Source organism: Malurus melanocephalus, unplaced genomic scaffold, assembly GCF_030028575.1.
Source record: "Malurus melanocephalus ecotype Western Australia unplaced genomic scaffold, MMel_1.1 scaffold_82, whole genome shotgun sequence".
Taxonomy (NCBI): domain Eukaryota; kingdom Metazoa; phylum Chordata; class Aves; order Passeriformes; family Maluridae; genus Malurus; species Malurus melanocephalus.
This window is the reverse complement of record NW_026623314.1, coordinates 315,113-339,650: the sequence shown is the minus strand read 5'-3', so window position 1 is coordinate 339,650 and position 24,538 is coordinate 315,113. Positions and strand designations below refer to the sequence as shown.

General features: G+C 38.4%; 1 protein-coding gene across 1 annotated transcript in view; it reads right to left on the bottom strand.

Annotated features, from left to right (window-relative positions):
• THADA (THADA armadillo repeat containing) overlaps positions 1-24,538 on the bottom strand; it is a 154,811-nt gene that overhangs the window by 58,287 nt on the left and 71,986 nt on the right. Inside the window, exon 30 of the mRNA XM_057367662.1 lies at positions 2,357-2,471. Coding sequence (XP_057223645.1) covers positions 2,357-2,471 — 115 coding nt within the window. The remainder of the gene's footprint in view (positions 1-2,356; positions 2,472-24,538) is intronic.

The window sequence follows — 24,538 nt, the reverse complement described above, 5'->3', positions numbered from 1 at the left end:
GAAGGAAGGAAGGAAGGAAGGAAGGAAGGAAGGAAGGAAGGAAGGAAGGAAGGAAGGAAGGAAGGAAGGAAGGAAGGAAGGAAGGAAGGAAGGAAATACACCTTAGCTCAAAGTGTGCAAGAATGATGAAATATATAAGAAACGTGCAAAAACTGTTTCCGTCTGTTAAAAACCTGATGCTTTAGGTCAGTGTTGCAAGGCTGTATGATCACAATATAAAATTTTATTGTCTGKGAAGAAAGATATTCTAGAACACTTCATGTATAGTGTTAGCTGCGTTATAGAGAATGCAAGACTGTGATGAGGAGGCTACAACAAACTAACAAAATGTGCTGCTGACAGGGAGTTAATATTAGCACATACAGCTGTGACTTTTTACAGGCAAGTGAAAGAGGAAAATACCTTTACTGTGGACAAGAATTTCTTTGAGAAAGCCTGAAAGCTTTTTCTTTCCAGAGATGAAAATAAAGTTTTTAAAAAAACCTAATAAAAAGACCAACCAAAGAGTCAGCACTAATGTGACTGATGTATTAATAAGGGTAGTTCTGAAAAATACTTTGAAAACAGAACTTATTTAAAATCTGTCATGAACAGAGACCATCCCTTACATATTTGCTGCAAGAGAAAGAGGGCTGAATTACTTAGTATGAGTATCTTTCTACTGAATTTGGTTTTTAGTGTTTGGGTTTTTACTCTATGGAGCAGTATCAACGGATTTAATTTAGTTATGCAAACATTCCCATTTAAACACTTAAAAATACCTATGATGATTGAAGCCAAAAGGTCCACCAAATCCACCATGATGTCTCCAATGGAGGCAGACAGCAGATGCCCAGGAAATGGAAACATAACAAGAGTGACACTCGCCAAAATCTCTGTCTCAACCCTCAAGGCTGCCAAGAGTTTCTTGAGCCAACTGTGATGTCTACATACTCAGTAACCTCACWGGACTTTCCTTCCATGACTCCGTTAAACCATTTAAAAATTCAGACAGGTTTAAAACCAAGACTATCTTGTATCACGGAGTTCCACAGCCAAATTAAAATTACATTAAAAACTTCATTAGTTTGTTTATTTAACATCTGCCACCTTGGTTAGGATGCTAATTTCCTGTCCCTTTCTAAGTGACTCATATTTCACATCCCTCAGTTGTCGGTTTTCCATGATTAAAAAAATATCCCAGCCTTTTAATCAGTCACCAAGTAGAAACTGTTTTATACTTGTCTTTATACTGCTTCTGATTCCTRCTGCATCTTCTTTGGGATATACACAATATTTAAATACACAACACAGATTAATACACAAACAGAAATGTGTTTTCTGTGGTTTTCTTCATTCTTTTTATGATAATTGCCCCCTCCCCTCTTGGGTTTTACCGAGAACAAAAGTACTTTTTTTCAAACAAAAAAATCAGCTTAGTCAACCACTCTTTCGCCAGGTAGAGTCCAGACTTTATGAGCACCATTTCAAAACTATTTGCCCCAAGTTTTATCTGYCATATCATCACTCTCACTCTCTGAGGAGACACTTCTGTAATTCCCAAAGACAATCCCTGTCTTCATTACCCCAACTCAGTTAACATTGACAGATTTTCCCCACCCACTAGACAGCCTCCCCTTTCTCCAAACCTTTAAGGATTTTAGCTTTGATATTCAGAAAATGACTCAGRTTTAATCAGAGACCCACACTAGCTGCACTGGTGCCCTCACTCTACAGCGTAAAATGTGGGATATTCCCAGTTATCTATCTCTGCAAGGACCTGTGCTCTCTGTTCACAACTGATTCCTTTAAAGTTTTGGGTGGGAATTCTCAAAAGCAATTGATGAAATAAAGAAGAAAAGAGGGACAGAGCTATATAGGGAAAGAAAGACAGAAAAAAAGGGAGAGAGGRAGGCAGGATGTAGGTCACCTGAAAATGAACTTACAAAAAATGTTTTCAAAACTATCTTGGATTATTTGTGGGCAGCTAAACACTTTTAGTTTAAACAATTACTATGACATTTTCCTACTAATTTTCTGTAAAGGTCATAGTCAGAAAAATAGTAACATAAAAACCTCTTATAGCTGGCATCTTTCTCTAAGCCAAGAAACAACAGTTATCCTCAAAATGTCTATTTCTGTAGGAATGCACATTCACAATTATTTTATTCTTTAATACTGGATGACAATGTTATTTCATCCTTGCTTTTGGAAAAAAAAGATCTTGATTACAAATCAGCAAGCCAGTAAGGCATCTAACTGTGTTCTAGATAAAACAAATCTGTCCACCTTGCTAAAATAATAACAAAAATCAACCAAATCTCCCATACAKTAGTAAACTCTATTTATAAAACTGGTATTTTGTGTTTTATCTTACCTTTTAGCCAGCCACAGCTTGGTTCCCATACAGGTAATGATGTTGACCAGTTCCTTCTGAAAGTCCAAATTAGCAAACTGGTTTGATTCTAGGTACGACTGCAGCAAGTGAAAAAAAAAAAAAAAAAAAAAAAACAAAAAAAACCACAAACTTGAAATCAAGAGTTTCTGGCCACTGCTTTTCCTCCAAATAACTAAAATGAAACAGTCACCTGCAAAATGAACAACTATTACTCAAGGAAAAAAATGTATTCACTTGGCCTCACAGCAGATAGAATCCTTAAATCCTTGAGTTGCCTCACCTTTAAAATTCCATTTTTGCAGTAACTGAACAACAAAACACAGAAAGGACTGGAAGACATTAACCTCCATGAAGTGAACAGAAGGCAGTTGAATGAACATCACTTCTCCAGCCTTTTCCAACTCAAGCATCCCTCATTTTTCAATTTTCTTGCCATGCCCTTTGCTCCCCAGTGCCAGCACAACTGCTTGGGAGCAGACTGGCAGCTGGCACACTRGATGGAGYGGGGCTGCTTGCACTGTACAAGTAYAGCCAAGGASACAGGGAAGRGAATTATTATCYATAACCACTCTGAAGTGCTGACAGAAAAGCATCTTTATTCCTGTTCCTGAGAACATTCATTCCCAGCCCCAAACACTGTGGGCTGTTTGGTTTCACAGAGCAGGGGGATGCTCACACCTTCCCCTTCCAAGGACTSAGAAGACTGAGCTCCTGCACTGAGGTTCTGCACTTTCTTCTTCAGAGTTTCATGTAAAAGCCTAACAGACGTGTCCAAGCTACGATGAAGGAAAGAATTCAAGGCACCAGAATAGAAAGCAAGACCTGTAGCCTTCTGGTCAGACAGTGAACAAAACAAAGGAGGGTCTTAGAGACCCTCCTTTGCTATTTAAAAACAGGTAGCATTGAATATATAGAAAARAGTTAAGAAAAGAATTTGCTAAAAYAAAAAGTACAGTAATCTAAGAATGAAATAAAAACACTAGGTAGTATAAGAAAGCTGACACTAACTGCACAGTGGAGAGGGACACTCCAAGCCCAGCTTCTGTAGTGCCCATCCTTCATGTAGCAGAAGGTGCATGACACATACTAGACACAAGTGACATCACCTGTATCATCCCACTTGGTTTTAGCTTTTCCCATTTACACTCAAATGCACAGGAAACACATAGGGGAGCTAGTTTCTAAACAGAAACACATGGAAATGCATGGTGCAGTAATGAAGCCCCKAAGATCTTATTCAGCATAAGGAATTTTGCCTAACAGCCTCAAAATTTGAAATTCTGTTCACTTACACAGGTAAATTACATTTACAGGAAGGGTTCCTATACAGATTGAAAAAGTACATCCCCCATTATTTACGGAAAGTGACGACGTGAGGAATTTAGGAAGCTTAAAAGTTATCAGACCATTTCTGAAAATACAATTGGTGAGCATTTTATATGGAAACACTCTTGACACGTAAGAGTATTAACACTTCATACTTGCAAAGTGACAATTTAATGACTAATGGATCAAGCTGGGGCCTTCACTTCACTCTGGGAAAAGAAAAACCTTTGTATCCAGATTTTCAAATCTCAGATCTTGGTTGTCCACATTCCAATTGTCACTTGCTCCGGGGGTTATATTTTTTTGTTTGTTTGCTTGTTTTGGAAACACAAGCACTGCCACATAGCAATAAYTTGACACAATTTCATCTGCGTTATTTTTTGTGAAATCATTTAAGTGGAAAAACAGCTGCAGTCTTTTCAAATAAGCACAGAAACAGAACAGAAGAGATGTCAAGAGACTATCTAATTCATACAAACACAAAGGCTGGGTTTAAACATTCTTCGATGAAATAAATGCCTGACTGTCCTAATCCTGAAAACAGCCAAGAAAGCAGATTTTGGAACACTTGTATGCAATCTTCTTTAGTCTTTCACCCTCAAAATCCTCAAAATCCAAGCTCTTGAGGTAAGGTGTTCCTGTCTGCTCCCAGCACTGCCCTCACGCTGAACAATTGTTCTCTGGACACTACTCAGTCAGCCCAGATTTTTTCCTAGTGAGGTACTTATTAAACACAGAGATCCCACTGGGGCCTTTTGACAGGAACAATGAAATAAATTCTCATCTTCCTTTTGTTAGCAGGTGTTCTGTAGGCAAGATGCATCCTGGAGAAAAAACTGTGTCTTTTTGTCTCTTTTTAAGTCTTCTGAAGTCCTCTGAACTGAACATCACTTTGCTGATAGCATCTTTGAGATGATCTTTCCAAGATCTTTTTGAAACTTGATCTTGTTCTACAAAATGCTTTGCAGAAGTGCAAGTTTGCAAACATTTCTAAGTGTCACCAGAGATCTCTAGCTTGAATCCTCTGCTTTAGTCTGCTCTTCCATGTGTAAGTTTTAGCTTATTAAAATGGTTTATGCAAGTACCTCCTCAAATTAACTTTCTTCATGAAAACCAATGCACTAAGCTATCATAACTAATAGTTTCTCTATTTTTTTTTTCGTGGCTTGCCCTTAATCTCTGTTAAGTCATAGACATTATAGAAGAAAAAGAACAAAAATGGAAAATAATATTTTGCAGAAGCTYTTACTGCTTTTTATATCCTCTGCTAATTGAAAACCATTTGGTGCCTTAACCTTTCCAATTTTATTCTTCCGTGCTTGAGTTCATTTCCAGGAATGACAATGAATTTACCTCTAAGCAATAACATAAAATTTRTTTCACAATTATGAAGGGGCTATCATATTTTTTCCTAGAAGCCTAAATTAATTTAATCTCTTCAGCTTTGAAAACAACTCTCAAAGTGCCTTCTGTGCAGAGACAGAGAAAACCTAAGTAGTTTGATAGTTCAAGCTAAAGGTCTTGAAAGAACTGTGCATACGAAGGAGGTCAAATTAGTGGATTTAATTTTTTCCAGGTAAGAAATTCATTACTGAAAATGCAATCGAAGTGCCCCTGGAGTAAATTCTCTACATGAATCACATCCTTTCAATATTATTCAGATGGTAAAAATCACAAGACACAAGTCATATTTAAGCTGTAGAATTAGAAGGTGCAACTCATGCAAGAGTTTGATGTACTCTTGAAAAATGTTGGCATCCATCAACGAAAACATTCAACTATAATTTAGCCKGTTCTGACTTTTCACATAAAATCCTGATTTTCTTACTGCAAGCCCTCTAGCTTTTATTCAGGCACCCTCACCAATCTTTAGATACCTAGAAAGCTTTCYCCGCAAAGAAATTCTTTTCTCAGAATAAGATTTTAGAATGCCTAAGCTAAATTGGAAATTATAATTAACATCAGCATGTTTTATATAAAGTCTTCCTTTATGTAAGCTAAAACCAGAGGCAACCAAACAAAGTGGTATGTACAAGATAGACTCAGTAATTCTTCACTTCCTGCATGTGACATGTCATTCTCTGGCCTCCTTGTGGCTTCCATGTTCTAAGACTACAAGCCAGGCAATGTTTGCATGAGGAGGTAGCAAGTTTTAKGAGTCTGTTTTATACAAATAAAACAGACAGGCTTTCCAGTGCATGGCTCTCATGTCCAAAGTACTACATTATCTAAAATCCTCTGCTAAATTCCTCACACATAAATGCAGTGAGGTCATGGTGTTCCTTGTGTATGTGGCATTGTTTTTTTATTACACAAAGGAAATATATTAATGACTTTTTTTCTTTTTTAAAGGTAGCTTTATCAAGGAATTGCATTATCTGTGGAGGAAGGTTTTTGACATCTTRCTGCCTGAAAGCGATTCTTTTTAATAGATACAACACTCACTGAGACAAGGTATTGCCTGTGGTTCTGTGGAATATCCYGCATTAAAGACAGTGAGTTCACAGATGCCCAGAAACCTTTTCCTCCCCTAAGCAAGCTGTTCAGGAGTCAGGACAAGACATCAACAGGACAGCAGAGACCGCCCATCAATCTGGCCAAGAGTTGCTAGAACAGCGCAAGGCATGGAAGTCCAGATAGTTGGATACATAATGGGCAACAGTGTCCAGTTATTGATCATTCTGAGACCCCTCCATCCACAAGGTTCTAACTCTGAGCTGGCATGTCCTAAGCTGCTGCCAGTAAAACSATCTGCATGGCAGGTCTATTTAGTGAAAAATAACACAGAAAAAAAMCCAAACAAGCCCCACCAAGCCAGGCCAGGTGGGACACTATATCCTAATGAGCAAAATCCAAGGACTCAGCCTGAAGCCTTGTTCTACTCTCCAGCCATTCCCAACTTTCAGTGTGTTGTGGGTTAAAGTTTCTCCTTTTGTTTCCTTTCTTGGGAATTTTTCTTTCCCATTTTGTTGCTGGGATACACTGATTGCCAGGTCATCCTTTTGATGGCTGGGRGGTAGCTTCACTTCCTGCCCTGCTTGGCTCAGGGGAGGACAGTGGATCTGCTGCTGCAGAACCCAGCTCCTGCCGTTGGTTCCTGTTTGCTGCACTGTGATCTTCTGCCCTCGTGCCTTGCTGGGGACCCCTGGCATTCCAGCTGCTGTGGTCGAGTTCCGCTGCATCCCGTCTGCAGCTGCGGGATTCTGCTCGTCTCTTTGCTCATCCGACTGTCCTGGGGTTTCTCTCTGTCCAGAGGAGCACCAGGATCAGCGTTTCCGCTGTGAGTTTGCAGAGGAACTCTTTTCTCCACCCATCTCTGCTGTTCTGTGTCCGCCATTGGCCACGCGGGAGATCTGAACCAGYGGGACCCGCGCCACAGCGCCCCCTGCAGCCGCCGGGGAATCATCGCACCCGCCCTGCCCGGCCGGGAGCCAACAGCGCCCCTGCCGGCTGGAACTGKAACTGCACCAWAGGGGAGGSTGKRTCTSTGTRAGGCTGTCACTGGGTTTGGGACTGGGCTGGGTGCTGCTATTGTTATTGTTACTTGTTTCACCTTGTTATACATATKAGYAAAAACTGTTATTCCCTTTTACCCATATTCTTGCCTGAAAGCCCGTGATTTTTCAAAGCTATAATAATTTGGAGGGAAGGGGGTTCATATCCACCATTCCAAGGGGGGYCCCTGCCTTCATTGGCAAACACCTGTCTTTCAAACCAAGACACAGTACTTTCTTCGAGTTGTCAGTGCTTCACCCTTGTTTTTTTTAGCTGCAGAAGCCTCARGATAAGGGGAAAAAAACAGAGGAGGGTAGGGGAGGGAAGAGAAAAAAAGAATCTGCTTGGTTCTCCAACTGGTCAATCAGCACACATATCCCTGTGTCCTGTTCACATCCATCCCCCACCCAACAGCACACTTTCGGATGCAACACTGAGACTTCTGTGCCTCCCTGTCATGACATGAGAAAGTTGAGTGTTTTCTTTGTACCCAAGCAGGCCTTAAGACATAACATCTGCTATTTTCCAAGTGTTCATTTTGGATGATTAAGTGAAAAAAAATGCACATTGCTTTTTWAAAAAAAGCAACAAATACTTAAATGATTAGACGTCTGCTAAGCCAAAAATATAAATCATGAGAAGCAGGAAGAGACATTTTTTCCCCCACACTAACTCTGATATGATATGCAGCAGATTGTTATCTTCAGCAGCTCTTACATCAGCTTCAATTGCTGGGGAATACACAAAATAATGAAGGAATGTAGTGACAGAGGAAAACTTGTATCAAACACAAATTTTACCTAGTGCAAACTCTGTTTGATGCCAAGAGTTCTCCTGCATACACAGGCACTGCACACACAGCATAACCTTTCAACAGCCACAAAGCTGATCTAGCGTAACACACTTTTTCACAAATTAAAATTAACATTTTTGTAGCATTAGCAATAACTTTACATGAGGAACTAAGGTTTCTGAAATTCATAACGAACTTTTAATGTCCAACATAAAACCATGATTAGGTGGATACTTGGTGCACATGAGCATATGTTTGCTCATACACATTGCACACTTGAAAGAAAGCACAGCCTTCAGCATGTTGCTGCACCAAGTGCCTTTTCCAAACAATGAGATTTTCCAAAACCAGGAGGTTATAYAGTTGCACACTTCACAGTGAAGTAGCACTGTTAAGCTTTCCTCCCCTTAAGATGACCTGAAGCAATAAAAACTTTTTCATGCATGCCCTCAGCTATGTTTGGAYGAAATTAAGTATACAGTACAAATATTCACATTCCTAAGTCCAAGACTGAAACAATGCTCCCAGTGTTCATTTCAGTGCTTTTGGGGGGAGGAATATAAACCARAAAAACCAAACTGATATCACCTTAAACTTCACATTCTCAACATAGATCCTTTAACTCCCTAAAAAAATATGAAGACTACAGATGTTTCAGCAGCTGAAAGAAAACACTATGTAAATACAGCTTTCCAAAATATGCCACTCACCAAGCTATAAAGGTTGAAGCAACATGGGAAGGCAGAAAAAAAAGCATGTTTAAAAAATGGCAGCAGTAAGATTTACTAAACTAAACATGTTTTTTCRGAATTGTTCCATCAAAAGCTTTTGCCTGAGTATTAACATGCTAGTGAAAAAAAACTTCAGATGTAATTTTTCTTTTCTTCTTTCATTTAAAGGCAGATAAAATTTTATTCTTCTTCTATGATWAATACAACTGCCAAGTTATCTCTGTATTCTGAAAATTAGGTCCAATTTTTGTTTTACTACGACCATGTAGATAAAAACTGGCCAGCTGCTATGACAGGTGAAGGCATTTTTATTAGGATGATAAAAAGTTCAAAGTTACAATAATTAGCTCCAGGGAAAAACAAGTCTTAAAACCTCCCATTTTTTCTTAAGGATGAAAAGCGCCAGTGTGATAATTACAATGGGACTAAAAACCTCACTGCGCCCTCCTCCCCCCCAGTTTTCCAGGAAGATATCCATACAAAAATTGATGGGAGAGTTTATAACTATCTGCTTACCACCCTGCTCTGTTAAAAACCTGTATCTGTGGAAAAGAAATKTAATGTTTTACCACCAGTATGGTATGAACACAGTGCCTACAGTCCACGCTGATCCCCCAGACAAAAGCAGCCACAAACAGCAGAGTAACAGTTTAAAATGAGTCCAGAACCACAGGATTCAAAGGGGCCGCACCAGGCCCTGCTGGTGGCACCCTGTGCTCAGTGTCCTCACAGCACATCACTCAGCCTCTGCCACACTGAGGTTTAGCAACTTCRGATAGATCAACTTTATTACAGTCATTAAGGGTTTTCTTTATCTCAGGTATTTAATTATGAGAAAAGTTTTTATCCAGTGTTTGTGGGACAGAATAAATATTCTGAATTTATTTCCCCATCTAAATGACAACATACTGAAGAGCAATTTCAAATGTTCATCAATTCTCATGTCATCCCTGAACAAAGTATTAGAAAAGCCATCATTCTTCTCACATTCCTAGATCATTTATATATACCAAATTATTATAARCATCGCCTCCTTTGTACCTACCATTTCCTTTCCTAGAAGTCTTTTATTTCATCATAGTAGTTTTACAACTAACAGATCAGWTTATTTTTCTGCCAGAGATACATTATATGATTGTCATGTATGATTACTGCATATAAGTACTGCTTCCTTAAATTTGTTTTAGTAAGGATTAATAAACTCAGTCTGAAGTTAAAATATTTCCCTTTGCAAATAATTTTCTGAAAACTGTACAATTTTTTTTTCTCCTTTAAAGCAACAGTTGGTTCACAATTGAATTTTTCCACAATATTAGCTTTGTTTTGTCAGCACATTTAATCATCTAATTATCTAGATTTGCTTTATTATTCATGAGAAATTATAGCACTTGAATCCTTCTTCCAAATACATCCACCAAAATTCAAAAAGCTGGGTTTATACATTAATTAATAAGTTGTTTTGATTAAAATGAAGGCAAGCATATTTGATTGAATTAACAAGTAAAAAAGGCTTGAAAACATGTACATTTATGAATAAAAATATTTAACTCTGTATAACTGAGCTAGAATAACACAGCTATTTAATAATCTGAAAATTATCAATGTGCCATAACTAATGATGTTAGAAGATGCTGAAAAACAGCAAAGTTGCCTTCTTCTCAGTGACAGACATAAGTCACAAAACATCCATCATTAAACATGTTTTCTTAACATTGATGATAAACCCATTTTTCCCTAAAACAAGCCTGAAAAATGTGTGATTTCACAGATCAAAGTTCTTGCAATATGATTTTTATTACGTTTTTCTTCAGGTTTTTCTTCCTTGTTTAGTCAGGATGAAACTGAATTGCAGCTTAAAATGTGTGTATGGGACTCAAAATTTTCATTAGGAGATAACAAAACAATATGAAGTTTGCTGCCAAGAAAACTTCAGATTCATTTTACTTGGAAGAGCCAGCTGAATTTTCTCTTGGAAGTACACTGTTTGCCTATTCATACACAAACCCCATACGAGGTCTGACTTTATCATTATTAGGACTTATTTTACCATCAGGATTTCAGATATTTTTTAAGCAGCAATTGAAGTAAAGGTACATGTGCTGGGCAGAGAAACCCAACCAGAAGACCTAGGGACAGACTTGATAAGCAAAGAGAAAACCCCAATAAGCAGACAGGGCTAAGAAAAGGCAAATCTGCCTGACCGGTCAAAAAAAGAAAAGGCAGATCTGTGTGGATCTCACACACATCCTCTTAACCAGCCAGCCTGACCACAGATGAAAGAGGCTACTGGGGAGCTGGTGGCATTTCCACTCTCKGCAAACATCCCTATTATCTTGCCACAGCATGCAACCAAAACCTGAAAGTCCAGAGAAATGAACACAGTCTAGAGAAATGAACTGCTGGAAGCAGTTAAGCACTGTCCTCAGGCTGAATTTCTGATCAGAACAAACATTAGGAAGGATACAATGAAGCCTTTTTCCAAGACTATACTCTGCTATCCTAAAAATCTACTCATCATTGCCTAAATCCACCTACCTCAAAGCATATACACAAATACACACCCCAGCTTTTTTTCCCCTCTTCCTTTTTTTTGGGGGTGGCAGTGAAAAAATTGGAAATTATTTTTTCCCCTGCTATGTCTTTGTAACAGTTCTCCTGTACATGTCCACATGAAGGAAACAAACACAAATAAAATACCAAGGCACACATTCTTGTTTGCTGAGGGGTATTTATAATTAGCAGGAATATTGTCAGCTAACCCACAGATACAAAGAAGCTGACATGGTAAGAGACACAATACRAACATGTTTATCAACAGTGCGCAGAAGTACAGTGCCATTTGACCCCACAGCTCTGCTGGTTTCAGCAGAGGTGATCTTCTGCCTCAGGAATGTCTGCATTAGCACACAAGTTGAGAAAATAATTAGAAGTAAGCTAAATCAATTTGATGCTTTTAGTTCCCAAATTCCCATTATAAAATAAAGTAAAACTTGCAGCTCCAGTGATTTACTACTTTCAAATAATGATTTTAAACTTGCAGAAGGAAAAATTTATATACAGGTCTCTCTCAAACAAAAGAAAACTATTCAGTATTTTTAAAGTCTGAGGAATAATTTGACACATGAAAAGTCCCAGTGCAGCAAGCTATAATGATGGCAAAAAAAAATGGTGATGCCTTTCAAAGTTGTATTACAACTTCAGAAAGTTTTTCCCCATTCATAGATTGTCAGTTATAACTGTACAYGTCTCTGTGCATGAGGATCAACTTYCATTGMTGCTTATTTACAAGCATTTTGTCACTGTTAATGGCTCCATGTGCATCTGAGGAACTCAATATTACCAACTACACTTTTGTTTGAACTCTGAGCCAACATTTCAAAGCTTGCTAAATTCACGTAAGATTGATTGCCCTTCAATGGCAGGGACTGCTGCACCTCTCTGRGTGCCAACAGCAGGGCAAATGTCCCTCCCTTAAAGAAAATTCTCACAGTTAGATGGAGATAACAAGGGGGACCCTGGGGTTACAGCTATGCAGAAACATCAAACACCATCCACGATGGTGCCCCGACCAAGAACTCAAATGCCAAACTCCTCTGACACACCAATGCAGCTGAATGCAAGCACAACTCACAAGAACTTCTCTCTGCCAAAATTACCCCTATAAAAGGAAACATACAACTAAAACACGCAATAAAAGTAACTTTATGTCTAGAYAGCATAGCTGATGGGTGGATTTAACCTGCAGATAAGTCAAACTGAATTCCAAGGATAAACATTAATAACGAGTTCAGCTTTACGAGAGCAGTATATAGGACAACTGGAGAGAGGAAGCTGCATTTAATGCAAACTCTTTCTTTTTTCTTCTTTTATTACAGCAACATCTAGCGATTAATTTTTGTGAGAGGATCCCACTTAGTGACATGAGAGGGGAGGAACAGGACAATCCTCAACCAGACAGCCCTTCTGTCTTTTCAGTCTCCTTGTTCTACAGGGCAGCACTGCTCAGCACACATGTAWGTGGATACAGCCACTTTCCAACAAGGAAGATCACCTAAGAGGAAAGAAATACACAACTCTTTGCTTCTTTTCCATGCATGACACAGAAATAAAGCTTTTACTTAAAATTACATTTTACTTATGTAATCACATATAGTTTCTCAATATGCCCCCCTCTCCCATATCATAAAAGATTATAAAATTCTTGCAGACAAGGAAACAGAGATTAAGTGATTTATCTGAAATATACAAAGGATGCATCTCAGAGTCAGACAACTCAGATCCTGTAATTCCAGTAGATAGATAGTAGGCACGTGCATGAGAATTTATGTGGGGAGGAAAAAAAGCCAAAATTACGCTTTAAGTATACTTTTCTTGGAAGCACTTGGCTCCCCAGAAAACACAGAAGGAAGAATACCTAAGTGTCAGTACAATGTAGATTGTACCACCAAAACTGCACAGAAAATATCAACAGTATTTTCTCAGAGTTCTACCAGTTTTGGACCACTGAACTTCCTGAAATTTTTGAAACTATGAAGTTCATAGGAACGTCAAAAATTCATGATGAAGTTTAAATTACTGCAAACACATGAATCATGCTACTGCTGAAGATCATCAGATTTTTGCCTTACACATATGGACAAGCTATTTATAAATTTTCACTTCCCATCAGGCTCAGCATGATGTCAGCTTACAATAACAAGTTAATGTTAATGTTTTCCAGTAATTTCCACAGTGCCATTTAACTGCAAGTGCCCTAGCCAAGGTAAACTCAAGGGCAAGGAAAGGGCTAACTGCATAATCAGAGAGCAACATTAATGAATTTTGCATCTCTGCTTTGAACATTGGGAATTCTACCTRCAATATATTTGCCTTTTGTTCCCAAACTTTAATCTTACTAGACAGCTGATTACATCTCCCCCAAACAGYTCAACTATTCCTTCTGATTTTAATTAGTGACAATGCATCATCGCCTTGTGGATTTTTTTCCCCAGACAAACAAGCATCCTACGCTATCACAGCAAGTGCCAAACTCAAAACTATCAAACRTTTTCTGAGCTCTAGTAAGATCATGCACTTTGTTTTACAATCAACAGCACCACAGCAGATGAATGTTGCCTTTGTGAATTCACCAGTAACAGACAAGGTCCAGAGCAAAATGATGAAATTTCCTGGAGCTCTTGTCTTCAGAGGAATTAGAAGCTCGTCAGAAAGATTTGTTCTTTATTGTTATTTTCCCCCTTCTCTCTTMCAATTGCATGCAATTGATGTGTTTTTGACATAAGGGAATGTCAACAGCAATAGTTTTCATGGCAGAACAGATTTTTTTGAAAAGCAAGATCTTCCATCACTTTCCCTTGCTCAAGACTACTTTCTCCAACATTTGAACATGCTTGCCTTTGATTTTATTATCCCAGGGGAGTACAGCTGTCTCACTGTCTCTGAGGACAGTTTTTTAAAGCTGCTTAACCCTCTGCTCAGCTTTGAACTGCACAGAGGTTGGTGCCTTCTGAACACACTGGTGCCAATGGCAGAAGTTATCATGCCCACCATGTTTTCAGCACCACACCCTGCTGAAGTTTGACAATTTCAAACATCCTACCCATGTTTAAATGAGAGCAAGCCCCCCAGTCTCTTCAGTCATATGAATYAGGTTACCAGAGGCCTGATATTGAAACTGGAATACTTAAATTTATTTAAATAATATCCAAATATTTCAATCTTATTTGTTTTTACTGAAACAGCTCCAGGAAGATCACCAGCTGACCTGTGGCAGGTGCAAAACCCAGCAGCCAGTGGACCAGTGATGATCAGCTGATGTGCACAAGCTGTTTGCAGAGCAGGAGGCTACACAAATCCTCTGGCATTAAGGTCTCAAAAGTGGCAATGAGAACAACAATTACGCACCCATTCCACTAAACGCTCAAAGTAGCTGAAAACCACCCAGCATCCGTGATGAAGGGACTATCAGGATACTTGGTAGCCCTTTTCCTTCAAATAAACACCAAACACAAGTGGTAAGAGTATCTCAATGGGTTCTTCACCGTAATCCCTTTGCAATCAGTACCAATCTGGTCATCCTTGGGTTCACCTCCACCCAYCACTCCACAGGCCACATCTTGTCACTTCTGTATTTTACCAGTGGCTGCAATTGCAACACCACCCACTAAAATCAACAGCTTCTTTAGTTAACAGATTAAATACTTTGTTTACTGCCTTAAGATAAACTAAACCAGAGTCCAGGGAGAGCTTGTGGTTTCAAGTCACTTCACAGTCCGAATCTGGCAGAACAGAAATGAGCAGAAGGCACTACTACCCTCACCCAAGTGTGTCCAGTGCTTTGCTTTTCATCTCTGATATAAAGCAGCAGAAAGGTGCCACACACCTCTGCTTGAGAATGGCTCCTCATCACACAGATCTTGTGTCCACCTCCATTATCAGTGTGTTTGTGTATGTATCAGGATCTTCTAGAGTCCCAGAGGTGTACCTGTCCATATCCTGTCCTAAACCCTGAACAAAAGTATCCATTAGTCATCAACAGGTTATGGCAGGGATTGATGGTTTATCTTGAAGAATCATCCTATAAAGCTGCATATTTTTTGGTTTTTAAGCAGTAAAATTTACTATAGAACTAAAACCACAATAAAGCACATATTAACAGAATAAAGCATAACTACATCAAATAAACTCAAATACTAAAAATATTTCAATTTGACAAGAAAAAAACAACAAAATAAACTAGCCAGAACACGTCAGAAGTTAAGGAATTCACGTAGTTTAGGAGTCTCCTAAAATTCCACACAATTCCATGGTTTAACTGCACTTAGAAAAAGAAGATAACTATTTGAAATTAAGCTCCTCTGTCCCTCAAACACTATTACGCCTTTTCTGTGCACTTGATCAGCATTGTTGGCCTTACAATACATTAAAAAAACAGCTGCAAAAGGGGACTCCACCTATTTATTAACTTATTTACTTAAAGAGGATGAGTTCTCTCCCAGTTACAGAAAACAGAGTAAAAGCTTTTTGTTAAATAAGTTAGAAGGTAGAAAGTTTTCAGAGCATAAACCTGTGAAGACATGCAACAGACAGCATTGTGTACAATAATGTAGCTATGAATGAACCATTAAAAAAATTTTAAAATTCCTCAAATTTATCATCTATTTTAGTTACTGTACAAACGGTGAAAATATAGTACCTGTCACCCAAAATAGCTTATTTTATTCAAAAGAAAACAGGCTAATTAAAGAAAAAGACCCAAATTAATTGTCTAATTCAGTTCTGTGACAACCCCTCCTGCTCATGGCACCAAAACTGAATGGCATCATCCAGGGACACCTTCAAAATGCTTTATGCTTCTATAATTGCACACTGCAACTGTTTTGAGGATTTTTGTGGCTAATCATGGTGCTGTAATTCTACTCAACAAAGTTGTCTGTGCAAAACCCCAGGGTCTCTTTATGTAGATAACCCCATTATAAGCCTCATTCATGCACTGACTGAATGGAAAAACACAAAACTGACTCAAAGCTTCTAAGCATTTCTTCCTGTTGTCCTATCCAATCTTTGTAAATATCACTGAAATTRAATTGAATTAAAAGATAACACTCAGATGGAACATTAATTCCTCTGAAAGGAAAAGGCTGATGGAAAAACATTAGCAAGACTCAACTAGTCAAAGAGTTGATGGAAAATAAAGTGTTAAAGGCTGTGGTGGATAGAAACATCTCCTTTTCTGAGGAAATCTGATATTTTACTGCACTCTGAGAGTAAAAAAACCAAGAAGTTACTGCTGTAATAATTTGAGAGCTGGACACAACAAGCTGAGGAACATTTGCAACTTGACTTATGAAATATTTAGGATGAAATCATTTATTTGGACCATGTGATCACAGAACTTCACAAATCCAACTTCACAGGAAATTAACTTCTTCTTCAAGTGGTCACAAAGTACCACATTATAAAAAATTGAAAATAGCTTTAAATGTCACTAGAACTACTCACTCTTATGCCAAATTGAATTTTAATGACAATGTTATATATTCAATGTATCTGTCTGAAAGACATTAAAGAAATTTCTTCTCTATAAGCATAATAGCGCTTTTCAGAAAAATAAAAATTATGAAAATGAAACAACTCTAAGAGCTACACTACTTTGTACATACATAGTTATATTTCCTTCTTTTATACTGTGTCTCTGACASTTTTACCAACAGTTCCTGTTTTTAAGGAAAACAATGTTCTCATATTGCTAAAGGCAGTGTGGTATTTCAAAGATAGCACTTTTTTCCTTGCCAGTGATCACAGAGTAACAAGAGGCCATATTGTGTATATTTCAAAAGTAATTAAACATAAAATGCTCATTTTGGCTTTCATAAGCTTTTTTTCACTTCTGACAACTGAAGATGCTTGATGCTACAATCTAAGTGTTTTTGATTATGTTACAATAATCCAAGAGCAATAACTACAGTCAGACTGTATTCCCTCCTCGGTTCCTAATACTTACAAACTTATTTTACCCTGATTAATTTTAAATAATAGCTTACAATAAGACAATTCAGAAATACAAATTATTGCCTCAAAAGAGCCAATTTAAAGAAAGGTATTTCTATTGCTAGAAGCCCTTGATGCATTTCATTTTATTTATGGTCACTTTTAATATTACTACCACCATGGAGGTATGAAATTCTACATGCTCAATAAGGCTCCCATAAGAAAATGGTACCCAAACATGATTACACCTTCCTTTTAAAATGCTTCAGGACCTTCTGTGGGTTACAGTTTAATGTGTATCCTGAAAGATATAGCATTTGTTTTTTATTAAGTGTTCCATCAGGAAATAACAGTCTAACAAAAATTTGGCAACAGGATGTATATGTGAAGTCTTTTAGAGTGTTACTATGTCTACCTCTACATCTTCCAGAGGCTTTTTTTTGGAAGTCAGTAGTATTCAGACGGTAAGACAGAAGAATCACCGCAGCATACACATATTTTCATGTTAATACTACTTAATTCTGCTGTAAAATAATAATSTAAAAAGCATTAGGCACATAGGATGCTTCACACCATAATGATGATATGATTTAAACACTCTTTGTCTTGAGTTGGTTTGAGTTCAAAAGTGACTTCATTCCRAAGGGCAAGGGCTCTACCTGGTTACTTCTTATGGCACAAAATTACTCAACAGGTACAAAAATCAAGCATGTAGACAAGCATGGCTCCATCTGTATGTTCTCTGAAAAAAAAGTGAACATTGTACTCTTTCCTGTTCTATTGGCAGCAGTGTCTGTTTCAACAAGACAGTTAGAAACCGGGAAGAATAAATGAAAGATTTCTTGCTATTTACTAATTGAGATGAGCACATAACAGGCATTTTGTTTGCTGTAGAGGYGTTTTGTGGGGAACAAGAGAAGTTGGCTTTTCCTACCTCAAACGGATTTGGTTTTTTCTTTTAAGAATATGAATTTAATATTATAAAGCTAAACAAATGCAAGAATTTGGACTGCTGAAAGGAAGAAAAGGTGCTACGAAAATTCATCCATACTCAAGCCAAACTCTGTATGAACTATAAACGCTCATTATCCTCCATTTATGTCAAGTGTTTTAGTGTTGAATTAGTAAATTATTTCTCAAAGTATAAAAGGAAGGTTTAATATTATTGATGCATTTGCACCAAAAAAGGATGAATCAGATTTTCAAGGTTTAATGTTTTCCCAATACACACTTCTCAAACAAGGAACTTTCTGCAGCTTTGAAAACACCTGTGTATATTTGAGAAAAGAAAATTAATAACTGTGGCTTATTTTTAACAATAAAAAATGAACAATTAAAATCTGGAGAGATTACCTGCCCAATAGAGATTGAGACATCATTGTGGATGTGAAGACGTACTGAATCTGAAGTTGACACTTCTGAATAAAATCAATATATAGATGTATTTGGGATGCATTTCTGACAGCATGGTAATTACTCCAATGCAATAAGCAACAAAATACCAGGACAGCAGCTATTTTGTAAGAGAGGATAAGGTCCAAAACAGAGATTTAAAGCAGCAAACACCTGAAATTAACTGGGGAAGGGAGTTGATAGTTACAGTGCCAGGGGAAACACGGGAGAGAAAAGAGGTACAAGCCTAAGAAGGAATTAGAGTAGAACAGAACCACCGGCTGCTTATCATTCCTTCCAAAGCCTTATTAATTATTTGGTTGCTTAAAACTGTGGGGGAGGTTTCTACACTCCCAAACATCAAGGAGACTCTGATGATCCAAAGACAACTGGCACCTTTCATGAAATAGAGAAAAGGAGGGATCTTGACAGGTGATAAATTTAGAAGCATCCCTCACCCTCTGAGCRTCTCCCCTTGCTCTCTTCTGCAGTAGGACCACACTTAGGCTGTTTCCAGGACCAGAGGAATGCTCTGCAGGGTACTTCAAATCCAAGAGCTTACAGCTCCACTGGAAGCAACATTTTTCATCACCCAACTTAGAATCCACATTATTATCACTCCTGGYCCTGCACAGGACCACCCCCAAGATTCACACCATGTGCCTGAGAGCRTTGTCCAAACACTTTTTGAGCTCTGTCAGGCTGGTGCTGTGATCACTGCCCTGGGGAGCCTGTTCCTGTGCCCAAACACCCTCTGCTGTTTTTCCTGATATCCACCCTAAATCTCCCCCAACTCAGCCTCATGCTGTTTCCTTGATTCCTGTCACTGGTCATAAGAGTAAAAAGTCACAGTAAAAGAGTAAAAAGATCACAAGAGTACCTGCCCTCCTCTTGCCCTCACAAGGAAATCACAGACTGCAATGAGGTCTCCCCTCAGTCTCCTCCAGGCAGAACAGACCAAGTGACCTCAGCCACTCCTCACAYGGCTTCCCCTCAAGGCATCACCCTCAGGGACCTCCTSTGGGCACTTTCTAATAGTTTCACATCTTTCCTATATTGTGTCACCCTGAACTGCACACAGTATTCCTGGTGAGGCCGTCCCAAATCAGAGCAGAGTGGGACAATCCCCTCTCCTGCCCGGCTGGTGATGCTGTGCTTGATGCCCCCCAGAACACAGGTGGCCCTCCTGGCTGCCAGGGCACTGCTGGCTCATGTTCCACTTGCCATCAACCTGGACCCCCAGGTCCCTTTCCATGGAGCTGCTCTCCAGCCTCTCATTCCCCAGTCTATACACACAACCAGGCCTGTCCTGTCCCAAGTGCAGAATCTGGCACTTGCCATTGTTCAACTTCATACATCTCATACCCCCAAATCTCTCTAATTTGTTCAGGTCTCTCTGCAGGGCCTCTCTGCCCTCGAGGGAGTTGACAGCTCCTCCATCTTCAGCGTCTCTGGCTTTTAACTGAGGTATTTAGCAGCAATGCCCCAAAACTGGGAGCACATTGTACTAGACAGTGGAAAACAAACTTCAGTAGAGCTTTACTCCCACATCCCTCCTGACCTAAAAGCAAAACATGCAGACAGATCCTTACAGCAAAGTACCACTCCTGCTCCTCCAAATAAACTCTCCACCACTAGATACAACCATAACACAGCTTCTCCTTGTTAATCGTGCACCCACATAAACTTTCTGTCCCACATAGTTTCTCTATGTCTGTCAAATTTCTGTAAAACCCTTTCCAAGCCCGGATATCCATTTACCATTCTTTTCTGGCCTATGCACAAACAGGACTGGAGGAACAATATCAGAGGAACACATTTCCAGAGTATGCCCTAGTTCAGATTCAGTCATTTAGAGCCTCACTAAAAGAGCCACACTTCAAGTCAAACAGACGTGAGAAAAAATATTCCTAGAAAATTTTAGGACAAAAAAAACTAATTCAAAAATTCTGGTTCTATTTCTATGTTCTAAAACACTTATATGAAGTCAAGAAAAAGCAGCAGAAAGAAGTGCTACTGCAGAAATGCCTGTGGCATACAAACATTTCAAAAAAGCAAAGCAATTAACATGCATTAAATTGGTTAAGACAGAAAAAGTATGCTTTGTTAATTCAAAAAATTATAATTTGATGCATTAACACTGATACTGATTTCACACAMTGGAAAAGTGTCTTATTCTTGTTTTGGTTTATTTTGTTTCATTTTCTTAGATTTCCATGTTTTTCCTCCTCTCTTCCTTTCATTTTTTTTTGTTCCACTATTACAGATGCTTGCATCCTAGCCTTCAACATTGGTAAGTCTTTACTGAGTACCCACTTACAGTCACTCATCCCTTTTCATTTGGTTCTCACACCCAGCATTCTTTTAAAAGCCCATTTTYCCAGCTTTCTCTTCCTTTCAGGGAGGATACTCTCTTTTGTAAACAGGCTGAGAGAGCTTCCAAAGATGACAAAARGCACCTTCCCCTATTTCTCACTATAGYTTGAACTTCTGAAAACAGARCATAGTGAAAAGGCCTCACTGTGCRTAAGTATTTTTCATACATCCTCAAGCAGTCAGAATTTACCACGGATGGGTATTTTTAAAAATATGTACAAAAACTGTATTCAGGATTATCTCTTTTTTGGCTCCGGAAGTTTTAAAGACATGGTTTCTAGATCAAAAGGAAGGAAAAAAAAAATCCTATGCGGGTGGGATGGAAAACATGTTTTTGGAGATGAAAAATGAACTCTATGGAGTACTAAATTAATCCACTGCACCACCTAGGAGAGTATTATATCTTCAGCATGCTTTACAAGTTTCAACTTTTCCCTTCCCAACTGTAAAAACATCCTCTGCCTGTAACGGAGTGATAGGATTGCTTTCCTGACTAATCATGAGGGATACTTATAGATTYATAATACAAAACAGGTGCAAGAAATATGCACAGAATTGAACACTTAAAAATTCAGACTTCATAATGGTTCAATTGTTGTTCTGGGAGGTCTAAATCAAGTTATTCAGGCAATGGCTAGAATAGTTCAACTCTCTTCAGGAAGACTTAAGTAATGAAAAGTAAAACACTGCGCTGACAGTTATTTGTTTCCACATATCCATCATCTAAAGACAAAACAATGTATCCACTGTGAAAACATTACCTATAAGGAGGATTTCTCTTTGTTGGCATCTAATCAAAGTTGCTTTATATAACCACATTTATAGATTGTATTTTCGGTCACTGCACAATTATCCACAAACTGAACTAGAGATGCTGGGTGAGCACTAGAACTGAACACCAGGCAGGGTACCTCACGTGACTGCACACACAGGCACCCAAAAACTCTGCTAGCAGGGYTGCTTTTATTCATAAAGGAGTGGAACTAGGTGCACTAGAACAGGAAGGCCAAAACATCTGCAAAGCAACTGCTTACCACAACTGAAGTTAAGCAACAAGTTAAGATTAACAAAATCCAGGGTATGGGAGAGAGGGAGGCAGTTGCATATAAGGGCCAACTGGCACGCTCTCCCTGGCATAACCTAGACTAATGATTATTATAGCTACCTCTCAGTTATAAACAGCAGTGCCTTGTTTTCACTAACTGATGAATGCTCATTCTGTCCTAAAACCATGAGATGCAACCCCACAAGTTGTACAACAACAGTATCTTTGCACATCCTTAGTTGCTGTAGGAAGGAACTCAATAATCATGCAGAATCTGAAAAGACCTAGCAGAGTTGTAAGAGCTGTGTACATCTCTGTCCTTTTGAAAACTGGAGACATGTCTTAAGAAGTCAGAGACAATATTTGGGAGCATTACTAATTACAGTAAAAGCAACTTCAAAGCAATGTACAACTAGCAGGCCTGCCCAGTCAATCAGCCATGTTACATGTCTTTTTCTTGGTTTGTTTTTTTTTAATTAATAAAACAGCTGAAAGAAAACCTCTGGCAGAATCTCATCAATGACTCTCTTTCAGAGAYTGCTTCCTCCTATTCCTGGAACTCAGCTGCATTTCTGTTGCATTCATAGATATAAATCTCATTCTCAAATGCTTACTGCCTCCTTGTATCAGTGCACCCTTAYGTAACAGTCAATACAAATTTACAACATAAAGAAATGAGACAACTGTTCTGTTATTGCCGGCTACATATAAGTAAATGTTTCCAGCTTGACATCAATATATCTTTCCTGTTTGTACTAATCTTAAAAGTAAGGCTTATCTTGAACACTAAAAACTGAGCTTAGAGAAGAAACAGCTGTAAGGAAGTTYCACTGGAAAACATTTAATTTTAGCAGGTTTATTTCTTTGATCAGTAGATAATGTAAGATTTGTTTACTATATTGAGCTTTTATAAGCCAACACAGAACTGCTACACTACAAACTTTACTGCCAAGACAAATAAAATGTAATTCACCATACTCAGTRTTTCTATGCTACTGAACAAAGCCAAGTAAACAATACGCTTCTTCCCCATTCATTCTCTCAGACTCCAGAGATGTTCTGTCTTCAAAACAAATCAAGAAAAAAAATATGGTCACTGACAACACTGCTGCTAATTCACATTAAGGAATTTCAGCTAAAACTAATGAATAGTATATCTCTCTCTTTTGGCCAAAGACCAGCATCCAAGAATGATCTTCAAAATGTATTTGACTAATTTATCTCCTCATATTCTCACATCATAGTCACTGCAGCCTGTGGGATTTYATTACCTATTCAGTCCAACAAAAGGAAGGTCCAGTGACTGGTTGTGAGTTCTCCTTCATGCATCATTCTTCCCAACYTTATTTTCAAATTATTCAAACTGCYTTTAGACCTCTGAGTAAGTRTYCAAGTATTAAACTCATAAAACACCAGAGTGATTTCAATCTCAAATACCTAAAGCTTGACCTTCCTTTGGAGCCAACTTCAGCTAAAATCCTCCTCCTCTCAAAGGAAGAGGCATCTGCATTCATTAAGCAGCCTCTACTTTCATTACTTTCATCAATAACAACCTGTCTTAATACAACTCTGCCAGATAATTAAACGACCTAAAATACTGATGCTTTCATCAAGAAYTGCAGCTTTTCATTAGTACAAACAAGTACTTAATTTTTATCTTCYACAAAGTCACATCCATACATTTCTGGCTCAAAATGCTGGAAGCTAAGGCAGCACATGCAGATGTTWCTCCAGCTGCTTTGTCTGCCTTACTCTTTTTCCTAGGCTTGTGCTATCAGTCCTTGCTGGAGGGAGCAAATCTTTGCATGACCCAGAGTATGGCTGTTATGAGGTTGTGTTCTTTTCATTAGAGCAGCAAGAAAATCAGGACGTCTCCAACAGTCATTTAAAACATTTATTTCTCCTTCAAAACACTTCTTCCAGCTCTCCATTAAGATTTTAAAAATCAGCATGTCAAAAGGGTTGATAAGTTCTACCATTGCACAAAGCCTGATGTATTCAATAAACTCCACAAAGGAAAAATGGAAGAAGCACTTGACTTTGACAGTATTCAAGGCCATGCTGGATGGGGCTCTGAGCAACCTGGTGTAGGAGAAGGTGTCCCTGGCCATGCAGGAGGGTTGGAACCAGATGATCTTTATGGTCCCTTCCAACCCAAATCATGCCATAATTCTATGATAAAAGCCCTGCACAGAAGAATCCACCATGCAACCATGCAGACATTTTAATAATGTTACTATTTTTTAATACAAGGGCTCTAGATTCTTTCATTTTAAAGTATTTTCAGAAAKATGGTGCTAGTTCTATATGATGCTGCTATTCCCTGAAAAGTAACTGCCAATTTCTTGTCCCACAGAAGTCAGCAGGAAGTTTAAATTTTAAAATTAATGTTAATGTAAAGAGGTATGAAGCCCAATATCTGCCATAAGTCTAATTTCTGTCACATGCAACTGAGTCAATGTGACTCAGTCTGTTTGTTAGATTTGAGATGCAACAGTGCTGCTTGTTTCAAA